Below are 19,019 nucleotides of genomic sequence, written 5' to 3' on the forward strand. Positions count from 1 at the left end.
GAGAGATGAAGCAAACAAATCGAGTTTGCTCTTCCCTAATTTTTCAGTTGGAAAAATCACCCCCTGGGTTCCAGAGCAAGGAGGTTTAATAAATAAGCTCCCACCACATAGAAGGAAACATCTAGAGTGAGGAAGAACTTGCCCATAAGACTGTACAGCTGGGCCTTGTGTTCCTGGTCCCATGGTGGAAGGGCTAGAAGACCTCCACCATGGATTATTATGTTGAGGTGCCCCAACTACGAGCCCCAGAGGTGGAGGTGATGGAAAATGTGAAGTCTGGCCCAGATTGGACCTGGTTTAGCAAAGTGATAGTTATCATTAAGGATTTGTCAGTCTTAAGCATGAGGCTCCAGAAACTCACAAACACTGTTTAAAACTCATTTTACGAATTGAACAAACCAACTGAATCACAAGCAAGATCATCTCTCTGGCCAACATGCCACAGATTGTAGAGTCACTGGCAGTTCAAGAGCCTAGCCTAATACAGTGAAGAGGTGAAGACGGGACACTAACATTTATTCAGTGGATGGCATCACTTAGATGCCCACACTGGAAACATGGGCGTTACCCTTGACACTCCTCCTCCTTTCCCTCACTGTTCACATCTAATCTTGTCGATTCTGAGGCTCATATCTCTCAATCTCAAATCCGTTCATTCCCTTCCAGCCCCTTTATCAAAGACCTAGTGCACGCTATCTCTGGGTTCCTTCAGCAGTCTCCAAATGGACCTCCCTGACTCTGGTTCCAGCATTTTATAGATGAGGAAATTGAGACAGTGTGACTCTAGACAAAGTACTGAGCTCTCTAATGGTGAAGGATAGTGAAGGACATAGACTGGATTTGAGCTCAGGTCTATCAAACCTTAAATCCAAATTCCTAACCTCTACTGCATACCCCATCTCTATACAAATATCTCACCCATACACACCACTACCACTAATCATTGCATTAACCATTGAACTAATGTGCTCTAACGATCTATATAACCAATCATAGAATGAAAGAATTTTAAATGGAAACTTGGTGATCATTTTAAGCTAACTTCTTCTTTTAAAGGATGAGAAAGAAAAAGCTCAAACTGGTGCAGACACTTGTCCAGGCCACAATTCTGGTTAATAGTCAAAATCAGACCTATGGTGTGCTGTTTCTGACTTCTAATCCTGACTCCCAACCCATGTATTAGATAAATGAGTTACAATTTTGAATTTAGCAATTTAAGGGTTAAGGGCTAAAGGAGTTATGGGTGTAAAAATACACTTGGGTCCTAATGCTACCAACTGCCCATTTATGAAGAATGGGCCATTTTGACTAGAATTGGTTTGGTGTGGTTTTTTTCTGCGGGGGGTAGCCACACAGTGAGTCATGCGGGATCTTACTTCCCTGACCAGGGAATGAACCCATGCCCCCTGCAGTGGAAGCACGGAGTCTTAACCACTGGACTGCCAGGGAAGTCCCCTAGAATTGGTATTTTTTAAGTTGGAAGGGATGCTATATAGATTGTTAATGTGTGGTTCCTTCATTTTATAGACAATAAAACCAAGGCTCAGAAAGATAAAGTGTGTGATGGGAAGTCCACACAACCAAACAGAAACTAAATTCCATCGCTCCTAGTTTCCAGTCGAGGGTTCTTTCCAGTCATCTTGTTGCCTTTTTCTGTCTAAAAAAAATGAGCAGCTAAGTCTAAAGCAAAACAGCCGCCCACTCTGGCACATGTTTACACCCGGGCTGGCGGTGCTATCCAAATGTGCTCTGACTCCTCTTCTCTGTGACAATGATTTAAAGGTGTCCAAGCTGATGTGAAAATGAAATGGGGGAGAAAATTGCAGACTAACCTGAGGATGCTTTTGTACATCCTTTTTAACTAAGAGGATCCAGGTCTTCTACAGGTAGAAAACTTGGAAAATAGCTTTTGAATATGAAGACAAAAACCCAAAAGTAAGTGAGCTGAACCAGGTGCTGAAGCGCAGAGATGTCAATGAATTTTGTATATTAGAGTTCACTTCACTAATTTACCTAAATAAGCTTTTTCCTTTATAAAATATAAACAGGTGGTTTGGGTCTGTTTTGTCCATGTACGCACAGCCAAGTTGCTGTTTTCTGGCAAATCACCTTTGGACAGAAGTCTTTTTCTCCTTGAGGGTCCATAACCTGCACAAACACAGCATCCTCAAGCCAAGAGCTCAAGTTTACCATCGTTGCTCAGTCCTGTGGACCTGTAAACACTTGTTCCGCTTTCCATGGGATTGTTTGAAAGAATCACGGCAAATTAGAATGTGTTTCTGAGCTCATTTCAAGCCCATTACAGTTTTATAGACTCAGTCCTAAGCAGAAAAAAATCAAGTGCACAACTGCCAGAGAGACCAGAAGACTGGTACCCCAGGAAGGTGTTTATGCACCATGATAAACTTCAAACTGCACCCTCACACATAAAAGCAAAATTGACCTGGGTCATAGCAGTAAGGGAACACAGAGGAGGGAAAAAAGTATAGCAATCATCTGACATTAGTTTGTTTGTTTTCCTGGATTCCTGCAACAATATCAGGCTAAGCCTGGGCTGAGAGGACTTTAGTGCTCTATTATTTTCATCAGATTTCTTACTGCCATCTCCAAAGGTAACAATAATAATAATGATAACGATGATGGTGAAAAAGAAAAATGCTCAAATTATACACTTAAAATCCCAAGTCCTTTAGTATTACCACTCAATTTATGAAAAGCAATAAAGCTACGCAAGCATTATAACCTATGATTGGAATAACGGATGGTCTATTGGAAGAGGGAAAACGATATCCTAGATTTCATGTCCATAAAGCCCCGTTAAGTGTCCCGTTTAAGCAAACCAAGTCTACGGTTTCATTCATCTCTTATTTCTATTTAGCTTTCTAGTGATCCGTCCCGTTCAGCGGATCACATAATTCATGTAAATGGAGCTTTAAGACCATTCCTGTCCTGCCTCTCTGCAATCAAATTGTCCTTTCTAATTCCTTCTTGTGTGGAAATTCTGGAGCACAGTCCAAAGTTCATGTAAACTGTGTGTCTGTCCTTCCTACAGATCCTCCCACTATCACGGAATCCAAGAGCAACGAAGCCACCACCGGGCGAAAAGCTTCTCTCAAATGTGAGGCCTCGGCAGTGCCTGCACCTGACTTTGAGTGGTACCGGGATGACACCAGGTATGTGCCAAACCCGCTGCACCTCCACTGCTCCGCCAGGTCTCCCCTGCTCAACAAGGGAAACCAGAAGCCCTAATGACAAAGCCAAGCCCGGCTGTAATTATGTAGGCCTATCCGATGAGACTCTTTATTTTCCAAGGTTTTATACCAAGTGCCCTGGGGCTGTAGCTCTTAAACTGAACCCCAAAGCACTCAGGTTACGTGCATAGGGTGCGGCAGGTTGTTCGGGGCGGGGGGTAGTGTCCACCTGCGTGTCTTTCTCTCCTAGAGCAGAAACCAAAGCCTAATGAAACTCATCCATTCCCGAGTCTTCTCCATCAATGGACTTTGGCTCTGATACTATGGGATCGCACGATTAAAATGAGGACTTGAGCAGGAACGACAAGCTCTACCTACTTCCTTTCTCTCCTTTTTCTCCAATGTAATGATGACAAAGAAATTACTATACCGAATCTTCATCAGTGTTTCTCTTCACTCTTCTGTCTTTGAACCCTTAGGATAAACAGTGCCAATGGCCTTGAGATTAAGAGCACGGAGGGCCAGTCCTCCCTGACGGTGACCAACGTCACTGAGGAGCACTATGGCAACTACACCTGTGTGGCTGCCAATAATCTGGGGGTCACGAACGCCAGCCTCGTACTTTTCAGTAAGTATATGCGAGAGCAGGGAGCTGCCTGGGGGACCGAGTTGATGGAGTTCTCCTGTGCAGGGAGCTGCCTGGGGGACCGAGTTGAGGGAGTTCTCCTGTGCAGGGAGCTGCCTGGGGGACCGAGTTGATGGAGTTCTCCCGTGGAAAACTCGAAAATCATTCCCGTATCTTTTAAAGGTAAACTTAAACGAAAATCAGTGTATAGCCACTGAAACAAAAACACAGGTTCGCAATCCCTCTGCGTAAAGTGAGATTTACAAGTGAATACCTCTCCTCTCTATTCCCCGGTGTACTTTTGATAACTGCCTTGTTTATTTGTTTGGTTTTTTTAGTTTAGTTTTTTTTTTTTTTTTTTTTTCCTGGTTGGTTAAACTGTAAGAATATTCAGAGAACAAAAATCTCTTTGGTGATGGTCTCTTTAAGGAGCAGAGATGGTGTAAGATCGTGGAAAGTGGATGGCACTTAAAAAGTGGCAGTGATGGGAGTGATTGAGGGAGAAATATTCAGTGAGGATGGATAAGGTGCTGGGAGAAGGGAGAGGCTGTAAAAAGAAAGTGTATTTTTAACGACACAAGAGGAAGAGTGGAATGAATGATTAAAACATAATATAAAATCTAAGGGAGGAAAAACGTTGCAGAAAGCTTTCCATATGACAGCAGGAAACATTACTTGTCTGATATATTTTTGGAGGAGAGATGGCATGGTGAGAGAGAGGAGCAAAGCTTCTTCTTCTGAAGACCAAAGAAGGTCCTCAAGGCAGACTAAGGAAGGACAAGTGATTTTAAGTTATTGGTATTAATAAGAAAGCCCACCTTAGAGCCTTTCCTTTGAGCAGCATGTTGTAGTCAGATATCTGACCCCCTGCCTTGTTGGTCCGGCAGCTATGAGCACAGAATCAAATGCCTCCTGAGAAACAGAAGTACAATGGGTGAGATCAGGGGAAATGATGACTCTTAGAATAGGAAAATGTGTATCAGAATAAGTAAAACAAACAAAAATGTTAGCACGTGCTGGGCTAGACAGTTCATTTGGGCTAAAAGAGAAAGTCCAACAAATTTATTATTGTTTTGAAATAATAAGCCACTAGGAATTTGTTTGTTTTTTTGTTGTTTTTCTGCACAGGCTAAATTGGAAAATTTAGAAATACTATGACCAGGATAAATGTCTCCATCTTGCTTTATTCAGTTTAGATGAGCCTTCAAGAGAAAAGTTTTTAGGAGAAAAATCAATTTAAGTGATAGTTCCCTCGAAACGTAGTATTAAAGCCATTTTACAACTGCTCAAGATCCAACTCCACTTATAAAAAAAAAAAAACCACCACAAACTATTCTAAATTTGGCCTTCAGTTTCTCATTCATAACTCCCGTTGACTTCAGTCTGTAAGTGTGATGGGATACAGCTATGCTACAAATGCTGCATCAGTATGAAGTTTAAAATTCACATCCCTGTTTACTTGTCTCCAAAGACCAAACATCAGTGTTCTTTACTTAAGCTAGAGACGTCGATATCTCAAAACACTTGAGAAGATATTTATTAAGAAATGTACTTACCTGTTTCATTCCTGACGTTAGGGATTCCATAAATAGGGGGGGAAATAGCCTCAACTATGAATTTGAGATTCTGACAAATCTAAGGTGATCTGATTAAGTAGGACAACATACACTTAACAAGAGGTTTTGTAGGGATTGGAAAAGAGAAAATAGGATAATTGGATTCGTTAGAGAAAGTGAGCAACTATAAATTTACATAAAAGTGTGCAAATTTTCTTTTCTTGTTATCCCACCCAGAAAAAAGGACTGTGCTAATGATATTTTTCAGATAATAAATACAATGATACCTATAGACTGAGAGAGAGGATGGGGAAGAAGAATAGAAGGATGGAATAGGCTCTATGATAGCCTATTTTTCACAGGTATGAAAGAAAGAGACAGAGAGGGGGAGAGAGAGAGAGAGAAAGGGAGGAAGAGGGGAAAAGGAAATATTTGAGGAGGAGAGGAAGAGCATGGACTAGGTCAAAGATAATGGAGATACTGCTGGTCTGCTGGTGGTGATGAAAGGTCATCTCAAGCCCTGAAATACCACGGTCCTATTCACAAAAGTCCACTTAAAGTACTCAAGCCAGTAAGATAAAGAAATGTCAAGAATCTTATAGAACTTCTGTTTGTAAACTAAGAATCAAGAAATTGGGCAAGTATATCATGGTCATATTGCCCTCGATGATTTCATAGAAGTTACCCTCATTATGCCTCTGAGAAGAGTACAGGGCCGTGATTAATGATGTGCTACTTCGGTGGGCCCTCTTCGAGGCAGCCCGCGCTGGCACCAGCTCTGCACACCACAGCAGGCAGAGGAAGCACATGCCTCAGCGTTCGGCTTAGAATTGATTTCCCACCTGATGGGAAAGTTAGGAGGTGTAATACCTACAGAAGAATAGAACACAAAAGGTCACTGGGCTTTGAGGGGAAAAGAAGCTATTAAAATTGTCAAACATTAGTGAAACTACTGTCCTATTTCTTCGACATTTTAAGGAGGAAGCTCTGCTCCTTGTGTAACAGGAATGGCAATCCCGCCACAGCTGCCTTGCCACCATGATTTGGGTTTGGGAGATGTGTTGTTACAGCGTTCATAGCTGGATCTTTAAGAATAAGGCTCTATGGTAACCAATTTACACAGGTAAAAGGTGAGGAGGAGAGCACGCGCAGGGGAGAGGAAGAGAAGAAAACGAAAAAAAAAAGAAAAAGAAAGTACGTGTGTGAACAGATTGCCCATCACTTAGATTCAAAGTAGATGGGTTTATTGGGAAGAGGGAAGACACTGCTGGTGGCGGTACTTTTCCGCAGAGCAGGGTCAGGAGGGGAGAGATGCTTGGGTGGGGCGGCCGTGGCCAGCACCCGTGACAGAGAGCGCTCTGTGGCAGCGGGATGTTCTGCTGACTCAGCCAGTACAAAGCAGACGAGACAGCTGGTGAGCTGCTGCCAGCCAGAGGCAGCAGCAGGTAGAAACCCAGAGCCGGAGCCCCTGAAGACTTCATGATTATCCGTCTTCACTGGTGCATCAGCACATTTTCCATGTACACTGCAGTGACGTGCTGACTTTGTACAGAGTGTCAGTTTGCGGTCACTGATACATCTTGTCCTCCACCACATACATGCATATGCTTCTTCACTCTCTGTTCAAATATTATCTTCAAAGGGGTCAAAATAATTGAATGAGAGTGCAAGAATACCTTGTATTCATAGTCATTTTTCCTAAGCCAATGGAAGAATTCCTTTCTCATTTGTCTTGTCCTCCATACATTCTAGTATTCTGTTTATTAAGGATCCGTTCCCTTAGCCTATATATCCAAGTAATGCCTTTTATATCTTTTTTTCATCCTTGGCAAAGTGTTACATTGTATCATTTCTCTGTACACATTAATCCATGGTACAATGTATACAGTCAAGGATTCCGCTCCTTAGTTTTTGTAAGATGTGGGAATATGTATCACATGGGTGAAGACTTGGACTTCTGGTGATGCCAAGAGACATTCCATTGTCAGCATGTGTAACATAACAGCGTCCATGTATCCACACTGGCGACACTGCAAGGCATCCGCAAAGGAAACCTTATCTTGTTTTATTGCTTGCATTGAGTTATTTTTAAAGCAACAGGTAGGGAGGAAGGATAAGGGAGATGATTTTAACGTCATCACTTCTTATCAAGTGAGTATGTACAAGGTACTCTGCGCACACGTGCCGAACACTTGACATACGTGATCTCATTTAATCATCAGGACAGCCTTATTAGGCACTCATATTTCTCCATTATACAAAGAGGTTAAGTAACTAGCGCAACAAAGTAAGGCTGCTGGGATTTAAATTCGGGTAATCTCCTTCCAGGGTCCAGGCTCTAGACCAACACATTATCTAGATTTGTATATGTAGGGAAAATGTTAGGAGATGTATCTTTTGTAGTTTGGAGGTGAAAAGACATCTAACTTCTTTCTCCTTTTTTCACTGAATGATATTTTTTCACTGACTAAATATTGTCATATTCCTTCCCACCCAGGGGCACTACTTCCACCACCTCCCACTTCCATTTCCATTAACCCTCACCAGCCTGAGTCCACTAGATTAGTGAGACCGTTGGTTCATCTTTGGCACATTGAGATTTTGAGCAGAGAGTCCAGCCTACTGCTCAGCTTTTGACCCTAGGCCTGTCAAAGGAAGGCATTCGTCATGTTAAAGGACAGTCCTACCGATCAGTTACCTTCTACTTTAGAGAAATGTGTGGATCGGTAAGGTATTTTGAGGCTACTGAGTAGAAAAGAATAAAAATACGAAGAAATCTACACTGAGCCATACCACATCTGTGTGTGGGAGGTTTTAAAATTTCCTTTTTAATTTTAAAAGATCATTAACCTGTAAACCTATACTTGATTAAATTTCAAGAACAACCTAAGCAACCCAGCACTGGAGAGAGCCCTTAAAATCAGGGCCTCCCTGCTTCTTTAGAAGTCATTTTAAGTTATTACCTTTGGGGCCCAGCATTTAAATATACACCATGTGATGATGCTAGTTAAGGCTTGGCAAAGCCTCTTAACCAGCTACTACTGGATGCCATGTAATAAAGCAGTTTGAGCAGCTATTTGAACACTATCCACATGTAGTTTGAAAGATGGGCTTTGAACTCCTTCTGAGGGCTCTCTGTGGATACAGTAGGAAATAGATGGGCACCAGGACTAGTTTTAGATTTAAGAGTAGGCATTGAATACACCTACTTCCAGGGAGACCATTGACCATATCCAATACCCACTGGAAAATAAAAGAAAATCATATCTGAGTTAATAAATTACCTCTCTCTGTACACCCTACTCTCAACCCCAGCTTTCGTCATTTAGGTGCTTTTAATTCAGAGGGGTTTCTTTCAAAGTGTTAACACCAGTTGAACTGTTTTTTATGGTGTCCGAGCAGAATCAGCCAATAACACCCTCCAGCCCATTTAGCAGATAAGAAGCCAAAGCTCAGACTTAAGACTTACCAAGAGCCACAGCAGATCGTATTGGGGTAAACCTTGCATTCTGTTCTTAAAACCTCCCAATCAATTGCTAAGCTATGTTGACCTCCTCAAATACTAGCAGGAAAAAGCGCACATAGCGCCAAGGTTCCTGCTCTCCCCTACGTTTAAATGTTAAAAGTTGGAGATTTCTTTTTCATTTTAAGTGGTATTTACTTCACTTTACACTCTTACAGGAGCCCATAAACCCTGGCATAAACTACAAAATACAGCGAAATGATGGTGGAAGAATAAGGATAAAAAGCTAGGATGGGGAAGCATCTAAGGAATGATAAGCCAGTAGGATGAAATTAAGAGAACGAGAATAACTAATGGGGTGTGATGGGGCTAAGGTGATGATAATAGGGTGGAGCTAAGATGATAATAACAAGCTGGGAGATCGCTGAAGAGGCAATGAGAGGGAGGTGGATGAGATGTTTAGCAATATAAATGGTCTTGTCAAAATGAGGGCAGAGTGCATTTACCCAGCTGTGAACAGTGTGATGAGAAAATATTAAGCTGAGTCAATTAAACAGTCTGAATAATAATTGTAATAAGAATAAAATAAGATAGATATAGTATACTATGGGACAGTGGTCTCCAACTGCTCTATAAATGCTGAAAGCAGTTTAGCTATTTATTTTCAAAGCGGGAAACTTAATACCAGATAACCAGTGGAGGCTTAAAACATTTTTCTCCTTGACACTTGTGTAACTAAGACACAATTTTTCACTGTGCTATTATTGACTTGTTCCATCTTAATGCACTTATAAAACTTTGGCATTTAAGCCACAACTTTCATCCAAGAAAGGAAAGCTCACTCTTCAAGGAGACTGGGTTTTCTTAGTGTCCAGGTGTATTGAGTGCCCAAATTCCAGGCAAAATCTACTCTTCTAAGCTTATGATACAAGATGGCAGGCAGATCAGATTTGAATGTGCACATATGCTTTTCTTTTTACGGTTTTGACTTTTGTTGATTTTCATTTATCACTGGTCTTTATCTAACCAAGCTGCTAGGAGGAATGTAGAGAAGTATTATGATTACATTACATTATAGGGTTTGGGGGTAGCAGGTAATGCATCCTATCCCTAATGCAACATTCTATCTTTCTGAAAGAGCCTTGGAGGAGGATTTAGAGTTAAACCTGGGTTTTGATGAGACAAATAGAGGATACCTTAAAGCCTGGACTCTTTCAGCACGTTCAATTTATGGTCAGTAGCTTGGGGATGGGACTGTGAGCGACTCATAAGCTGAGACTCTAGTGTTTAAAAGAAAAGCACGTCTTACTACTGAACAGGATGTGTCATCAAGCAAATTTGACTGGTGATCAAACTTAAGATGAGATTGTATTATCACAAGAGGGTGGGATTAAGGAAAAGATTAAAAATCAGATTTTATCATGCCAAGAAGCTTAGTATCTTTGCATTACTCTTGCACTGATATCAGTAATGTGGAAGGAAAAATCTGAGGGAAAAATTGAATTAGTATTTACCAAAATAAATTTTCTGGATGCTTGGCTAAAGCTGATATGAACTGTAGGGCTTAAAGGGAGGAAAGGAGTCTTTAGTTACCACAGGTTCATCTGTCCAAAGTTAAAGAGCCCAGAACCAGGGCCAAGATGCATGACCTGAATTTGATCACTACTAATTTAAATACCCTCAACACCAACACCCCCCAAAATCTGTAATCTTGGTGGATTTTCCCAAGAAGGGCAGGATCCTGTTTGTACGGTTACCACAATAAGGTCTTACCCCTATTCTAGCTATTTTTTTAAAGACTTTGGATGTTAAAGTTTACTAATAGCTCTCTGATAATTTAGTGTTGGCAGGAAGGACAGACAAATGCTTTACAGGAGATATGATCCCATAGGCATGAAAATTCATCTGTTTTATAATTGAGTAGCTAAACATGAGTAAGATATATCTATATCTATCTATATAAATTCTCCATGATGCTTACTATTTTTTCCCCTTTAGAGCGTGTTTTACCCACAGTCCCCCACCCCATTCAAGGTCAGTATGATTTTTATCGTTGTAGTTCTGTTGCTGGGTCATTCTCCATCATCTATACTGTGCAAAACACAAAAAGGGGGAAGCACCTTCACAAAATTCGCATACAAAAGGAATCATTTTTTTCTTTAAACCTTCAAAAAAAGTCAATCGATTGCCCTCACACTAGTTGAAAGGCAGGTAACTGGTCTGTACCTGACCTAACTTCAAGTTGGTCACTACACGGGGAGACAGTGCTAAACTCAGACAGCAATTTTTTGTTCTATTAATACATATTACAGGTAACTATGAACTCACATATTTGGAACACAGCCGGTTAAATCCTGTAGCTCACAAAAATATAAATCTTCTAACTGACCACCTTATACAATCCAAATCTGAAGTCATTTGTATTACTTGTAAAAATGAATTTATCTATTACCAAAGGTTGAACTCAGCCAGATTACAAGGACATTACCTTTTCTTAAAATCTTGACCAATTTGGGGGCGTTTCCTTTTAAACATAACTATTTTAGAAAACACAAATAAGAAAACAAGGTAATCATTCCATATTCCTTTTCACAGAACTTTCTACACACTCAAATTAAATTTTGCCTTCTACATCACGTTTAGCTGCAAGTGCAGTGCAGCCCCGACCTTCTCACTTAAGGGCATTTAAAGGCAAATTGGCAAATAAAATTAAAACAATAAAAAAACCTGAAATGAAACCAACCTACCATTGAAATTAAATTCCAGAAAAGTGATTTGCAAATAACACTCAAAGACTTGAGAAAAAATGGAAAGTAGGCCATGTGGAGCCTAGTGTGGAAAAAATAAATCCAATTAAACAAGATTATTGTATACACTCTAAAGGAAATGTGCTCAGAATTAAAGGTAGGAGGCTGCTGTTTTATACGTTTGAAGATGGATCATGTTTCATTAACACCTGTCCAAACTAAAAATTAGGCCAGAATTGGGTGTAGATATGGAGAGTGTCAATAATGCAATGTTTTACATATGTATGTATTCACATATATGCAAACTTATTTTAATTATATTAAAAATGAGAATTGCAAGGTTTCAAGGATCAACTAGACAGCTTAATAAAAGAATTATTCTTAAATTTGAAGTAGGGGCAAAACTATTTTTAGAAGAACTCTGTTGAATAAAATTCTTCCCTAAAACATTGATGAAACCTGTTTCTTATCCCAGTCACTAAAAATAAGACTGTTAAAATGTGCCTGTTTTTTAGACTTGACAAGAAACTCAGTGTTCATGGAAAGCATCCCATTTTGAATTCCTGACATGCCACAGTCATTTTAAAACATTTATCTTCTACTGTTGCTGCAGAGATTGACACCATTTTATCATGTTGCAATCTTGCAAATATCTTGATGTGACAAACATGCACATACGCGTTTGTCCCAATGGATAACATTTTCAAAGAGGTCATGCTCCATCCAAGATGAGCTTTGTACAGTGTCACTATGACTCGAGGTATCCTTTGTGAGAGCAGTTCTACAGCCACAAAGTCAAACATTTTATCTGATCACTCTTTATGATATATATAACATTGAACAAAATGAAGCCAGACACTGTTCACAAAGGACAGCTGTTTGATATTGAAAAACAGTTTGGACCAGGATGGAGCATGTGGGATTTTGTTGAACTTGTTATTTACCCACAAACAGAACTGTTGATTGGAGAATGACCCTAGTTTGATTTTACATTGTAGATAGAGTGTAGATAACTTCCATAGATCCAATAGTTTTAGAGAATATAGTTTATCTTACTACTAATACTTAGGGCTTCTGCTCGTAGAAATTGAAAAGCTGTTCATGGAGACTTGGGGTAGCTGGTGAGAGAGGTGGTTATAGAAAGTGCCCTCTTAAGTTTCCTGTTCCTTACAAGGACTTTTACTTTCTAGAATCAAATCTGTTTTCTTCTCTTCTTTCCAATCAAGATGGCAGCCCATGTGAAATGCAGTTTCCTGTGGAAAAAAATACTAACATATGGGATCCTTAACCCTTTTTATAGTGCCCCTTGTGTACCGAAATATCTAAGAAGAGATGACCTCACTGTGGTCATAACTATAACACGAGACACCTTCATTTAATTAAATATTATATATTGTCATCATCTATGTGGAATCCTACCTTTCCATCCTAAAGTGTGAAGATGTCTATATGCAGATGGTTGATGCAAATGGCTTGAAGGATTTTAAGCTGATTCATTTCCATGAGGTGTTTTGAAAGTAGGAGAAAGGCCCCAAGCTCCTTTTCCCTCCTCCCAACATAAAAAAAGAGAACTTTCCCTCCTACTTTCTAATAACAGAAACACATGTTTAATTTCAGCTGCTTCATTGTTAATATCTCTCATTGGAGGGTCTCCCCTCCTACGCCCTCTCTACATGGCTCATCAAGGTGACTGGGGATAAACAGCAGAGTTGCAGCAGGAATGCAGTCCTAAACCTCTTCAAGCTGTGATTAAAAAAGAACAAGGCTCAGTAAATCAAATGTGTTTCCCTTGGGTTTCCTTCATCACATTGCTTGATTTTCTGCAGTGATAATAATAATACTGGAATTACACCAAAGGATAATTTGTATTGTCTGCGGCCAATCAGAAATTTTCAAATTTCCTTTCCTCTTATGCCAAAAACAAAACGAAACAAAAAAATCAGGGTGCTTCCCTGCTCCTTAATTTAAAAGATAAATAAATAAATAAATAAATAAATAAAATTGCCATTTTTGATCTGTTTCTGATAGGTGTTTTTTTCCATTAATTTTAATTTAGGTTTATTTATTCTGAAATGAGTCCTGAATTGCATATATTTGCATAACTACCCCTGACTACATCGCTGCAGAAAATCCACTGAATTGTAAAATGAGGAAAGAGCCAGCTCTAAATGTCTGAGGGAACTTTTCTCACTTTGTTAGTCTCAAATCATTTCCTGAGGGCTCTGAATACTGAGAATCGGGTAACATTGCTCCCGTCTCCTCCCCATGCACAGCCCCTCATGACAGACGTGCACCAGAGATGCTCTCACATTTAGAAGGACCGCAGGTGCAGAATGAGGTGATGAAACCTGCCTCAGGAAGTAAAAATAAAGGGAAAGAAGAGAAAAGGACAAGAACAAACCACCGTTGTGTGCTTATCACCCTCAAGTGAAGAATTCCCTCGAGCTCAAGGCTCTCTGGCCACAACTGCTGCCACTTTAAAAAAAAGAAAAATTAATAACCCTGGAATCTGTCTACCCTGTTTGCCTCCCATCTGATTATTTATTCCAAGTGAACAGCCTTTCCATTCACTAACCCCGTGTGGCTAGCAGGTTTGGGAAATGTTTGAGATTATCTTCCAGGTTCAGGCACTGCACTGGGTTTGTTCACAGCTGCTTGCCATTCCGTTCCTGTTTTTCCATTGATAAAACACATTGTGCATGGCTGGGTTTGCATGATTAATACAGCTGTCTAAAGCTCGCTCTGAAAACAAAACACGCCCCACAATTAAAGTTAAAAAAAAAATTAATATCCACAAACAAACCAGGCTTGCAGAAATCTGCACTCCTCCTGGCCTGCTTCCTCCCACAGGGAGACTGGTGTTGCTGTGGGCGGGCCTGGCATCTGAACAGCCAGATTCTATCTCCAGAAAGAGGAGGAGATGTACCTGCCCTCAGCCGGCACTCCCAGGAATGGGTTCTCAAATCAGACTGCGCTGGCAAGGAAGGAAAACTGGGAGAAAAATCCTACAAAGATCCCATGCTGTGAAGGTGGCTGGACTATCCCTACAGCTTCATTTATTTTCTGTAGGATATTATCCCAGGGATCAATGAGAGAATGCTTCTTTTCAGCTCCTTATTATAACGGCAGTTTTACCTTGTCTAATAAAAATATTAATATTAATAATAATAATAATAATAGCTGACATAGATAGCGGGCTTCTCATGTAATAGAGTTCTAAGGGCTTTTGTATGTATTAATCCAATTAGTCCCTACACCCCTAGGAAACTAACATGCACCTTCTCCTACACTTTTAATCATCAAAGTACACCCAAATTCCAATCTACTCCTTGCTGCACCCAGACACATATGTAAATCTATAGTACATTATAAATAACCATTATGTATGCATTCATGTTCATTAGATATGTATTAGCTATATCTGTGTAATGAATTTTAAACACTTATCTAATTTATTTTATGTATTATAATTCTTATAATATATAATACAGTTGCCTTACAATCCATACACTTTTACAAAGTCCATTTCCAGACCCACTCAACACACAGAGGTGTATGCCCAACTCACGCAGAGATTTGAAAGCATTCATCTTTAAAAAACACGAGCAGAGCTGTCTGGCATCGGCACATCTAATTTCACACACTTATTCAGGCTGATTTACATACACACCTCTATTAATCATGGATAATTACTAACATTGTTCTCTTTAATTCAGTTTTTCCAACTGTGAAATGGGAAAGAAATTATATTTTTCATGCCTACAAGCTCTAAGTGGTGTTTTAAATAATATATAAAATAGAGCTTCAATTTCCTAGGAAGAAAGCATATTGAATGCAAAATGATCATATTCAGATACACATATGTCTTATAATTTTTAAAGATGTACTTGTATCATGTATCATGTTGCCTGGATATTAGTTAGATAAAAGTTCGGTTTGGCTTCATTATAGTTTGACGTATTTTGGATTCTAGGGATGTCTGAAATGCCCACACTGCTAACGAGTTTAAATAGAGAAGTATCCCACCGTCAGATAAAGAAGACTTTCCATTATTTTTCACCACCATCATAATACTACACTTAAGAGGAGCTGCCGGCTGCACAGTTCCCTACTGTGTGGCACACGCTCATACACTCATGCACTTGCTGTGGATGCCCGTTTGCACATTGCCACCTGTCAGACTAATCCATAATGATCAATCTAAAGAACCTGCCCTTTCTTTCTGCTCAAAGGTGTAAAGCATGTCCTAGGAAAGGCTTCAGTGTTTAAGTACATTTCTCCTTTCCCACTAGGTGATGGAAACAAGGGTCTTGGTTTTTTTGATAGAACTTAGGTAGCCATGTCAACACAAGTTTACAGCAGAATCATGGGCCCTGATTAATACAATGAAGATGATTAAGAGTTGACATGAATACCTGACAACCACCCTCTGACTCCTTTAATGGGAACAGGAGTCTGACTTCCTCCCGGTCTATCCCAAGTGGGATAGTTGTGCCAATACTTCACCTAGAATCAATACTTCACCAGCCAATTCAACGATTTAGACCCAACTGTAATAGGTAGCCCAAACCACTGATTTAGACCCAGTTGTAACAAGCACTTCTCTCTGTTGAATCCACTTCTGTGTTTTGCTCTTTCACCTTTTCATTCTTCCTCCTGCCCTGTTTCCTAAACAGTTCTTGTTCTCTCCCTGTTAAAAGTTTCTAGCAAGAATAATTCTGAAATTTATTCACGCTCTTATTTAAATGTCCAACAGAAGCTTGGAAGTGTTACCTCTCTCAGAATTTACATTTAGCTTCAAGCTAAATGGCTAAAAATCCTACAGCGTCAATTTAAAGGAAGGAGAATTTTTAGCCCTGGGACTCTTTTCTGATGCCTTTTCCTATTTTCCTAGTCTGGATCTGCCTACATCAGTCAGCCTTTCCTGGTGATCTCCCTGTATTTATGCCTTGCTGTGCTATTTAGATTTCTAGAGCCAGCAGGGACTTGAAGATGAATTTTTTTTTAAATCCAAGCTCCCACTAAAATTTAATTTGATGGAAATATTTCTCTTCTATGAGCTTTATGAGAAAAAAATATCTTTCAAAGTAACAATTACATTTTGGGATTAAGTTTGAGTAATTGACAGTCTTGTCTTTTTAATTAAAAGGAAGAAAGCCGCCTAAGAAGAGCTCAGTGAGATTTGCAGCAGAAAATGTTAGCATGCTGCCCCAAAGGGTGAGAAGACCAGGATCTTGAATGGACAGAAAATGCTGATGCAGGTCTCTCTGGTCTTTAGAGAGCTCGCCTCGGTGTTTGCCAGAGTGTGACATTTAGCAGGAGGTAGCAACGTACTGTGAGGAGCGTTGCTGGGTGTAGCCAGGAAGGAGGTCCTTTCATTGGAAGCTTCGCTCTAGGTTCAGAGACATGATACGGATCAAGAGTCCTTAAAGGAAGTGGCACTACTTAAGAGTTAAAAAAGAAAGAATACATATTCTTCCAAGAATTCAATCATCAATGCAGTCTCAGCACCTGACAAATTTCATAGTATAGCCCTGCAAAAGTATAATCTTTAATTTTAGTCTGCCCCATGACTCCCTCTTTCCTTTTCACCTGAAATTCTTATTCCTGTTATCTGTATTTTTTGATCTTCTTTTTCTCTACATTTTCCACCATATTCACCTTGCGTTATGCATACTCTCTCTCTTTGACATCCTTCAAATAAAACCATAGAAAAAGTTTTGATGTTGTTAGCATTCATTTCTAAACACTGGTTACCAGCCATGCAAGCACCACAAAGCCATTATCCCATCTATCTGGAGGAAACATCTACTTCTGAAGAGGCAAGATACAAATTAACCTTAGTAACAACTTCTCTTATACAGTCACTCCGTCCCCACAATGTTCTTTCATCATCACAAGTCATTTGTAGGTATTAAATTAAACAAGCACTTCCATAGGGGAAAAAAATCAGCTTAAGGGGTCCCACCTTACATCTCCCCTTGTATACTGTGGTGAAGAAACACACCTGCCAAGTCAGAACACAGCATGACATAATGAGTTTGGAATTCCAACTTAAGGTGTTCATTTGTACACAGATATATGATGGGAGTAGGCAGACCACTCACTAGGACTCCACTGAGAATTGTCAGCTATAGCCACCGCAAATCAGTAGGGGGAGAGACCTTACAAGTCATTTATCATGCTTCCTAATTGGACCCCGGGGAGCCAAGCACTGCCATAGTTTACTGCACTATTTTACTCATCACAATGCTGATTGTAAAAGAAAACGCTTCCCACATCTCTGTAACACATGTGTACGTTTCAATACCTAGACATTACCATTAACAGAGTATCTTTGCTATAAATCACAGCTATCAGTCCATTCTACTTTATCTGCCCCATACTCACAAGGGAGATTCTGCCTCAACCACTCACCTTCCAAACCTTGCAGTTCCGATATGACTTTTAACTGCCTAAGAGGATATTGTTTGGGGCAACAGTAGCATCCTGTGCTTTCAAAAAATTTTTAAAAAGGCAGTAAGAGATAACTGTGCCTTGGCTGAGCACCCGTTCTGTGCACCATCCCCTCCTCTTTAGCCCGCACGGCACCAAGCATCCCCAGCCATGTTCTATGTTGGAAAGTTTCTTGGCCATTCTAAAGTGCTTTCTCAGTTGTCCATGTGAATGTTTGGAGGGCAGAAGCAACTAAGAAAAAAAAGAAAGAAAGAAGGAAAAGCAGTAGCTTGCACTTCTCTTTGTTGAATCGCAAGTTAGAGAGTAACTTGGGAGATTTGTTCTATTTTCTTCCCTGGAGTTCCTGAACACAGGTAAGTTCATTGTTGAAAGCTGCTTACTTCGTGTTGCAGTGCTGAAAAAGATGGCATGCTCTCATCCATTAGAGGTTGGTCTTCCCTAAGGATCAGCCCTCCCATTCTATCCTTAAATGAATAGTGTCACTTGTTCTGCATTTAGATGTACTCTCCACTTGCTTTTGCTTTGTAAAGTTCCTTTTAGAGTCCATGTTTTCTTTTCCTCTGATTTCTAACCATGAGGAACACACGAAATAAACTTCATTCTCAATGGGCAGCGAACACTAGTTTCTGGCCCAGATGAATTTTATTTAACAATACACGATATTTTGATCACACTATTCATTCCCTCAAAAAAAAACAAGTACTATCCTAGTATTTTTATGTGCCAAGCGCTCAGCTGGATCTTGGGAAACCCTGTGGAGAGCAAGTCAGACATGGCCTCAGCACTAATAGAGCTTACAGACCAGACGGGGCAGTAGATGATGAATTAAGTAATCACAGGAAACTTTGCTAAGTTGAGGAAACCTGTGTGGTATATGGGGAGCACAGAACAGGGGCACCTTAGCTAACCTGGACTGGTCAGAGAGGCTTCCAGGTGAAAGCGAAGTTCAAAATTAAGGCAGAAAGGAGAGAAGGGAGAGAG

At 40.1% G+C, this 19,019-nt stretch overlaps 1 protein-coding gene across 3 annotated transcripts in view; it reads left to right on the plus strand.

The window, feature by feature from the left end:
• Positions 1 to 19,019, plus strand: part of LSAMP (limbic system associated membrane protein) — a 654,255-nt gene that overhangs the window by 615,835 nt on the left and 19,401 nt on the right. Inside the window, exons 5-8 of one of the 3 annotated variants that reach the window (XM_068546711.1) lie at positions 3,053 to 3,173; positions 3,671 to 3,819; positions 10,834 to 10,869; positions 13,856 to 14,115. In XM_068546711.1, coding sequence (XP_068402812.1) covers positions 3,053 to 3,173; positions 3,671 to 3,819; positions 10,834 to 10,869; positions 13,856 to 14,013 — 464 coding nt within the window. In that variant the 3' untranslated portion in view covers positions 14,014 to 14,115. Of the gene's footprint in view, positions 1 to 3,052; positions 3,174 to 3,670; positions 3,820 to 10,833; positions 10,870 to 13,855; positions 14,116 to 19,019 lie in introns of those variants that run through there. The other 2 variants (XM_068546712.1, XM_068546713.1) reach the window with 2 other exon arrangements.

Source organism: Eschrichtius robustus, chromosome 6, assembly GCF_028021215.1.
Source record: "Eschrichtius robustus isolate mEscRob2 chromosome 6, mEscRob2.pri, whole genome shotgun sequence".
Taxonomy (NCBI): Eukaryota; Metazoa; Chordata; class Mammalia; order Artiodactyla; family Eschrichtiidae; genus Eschrichtius; species Eschrichtius robustus.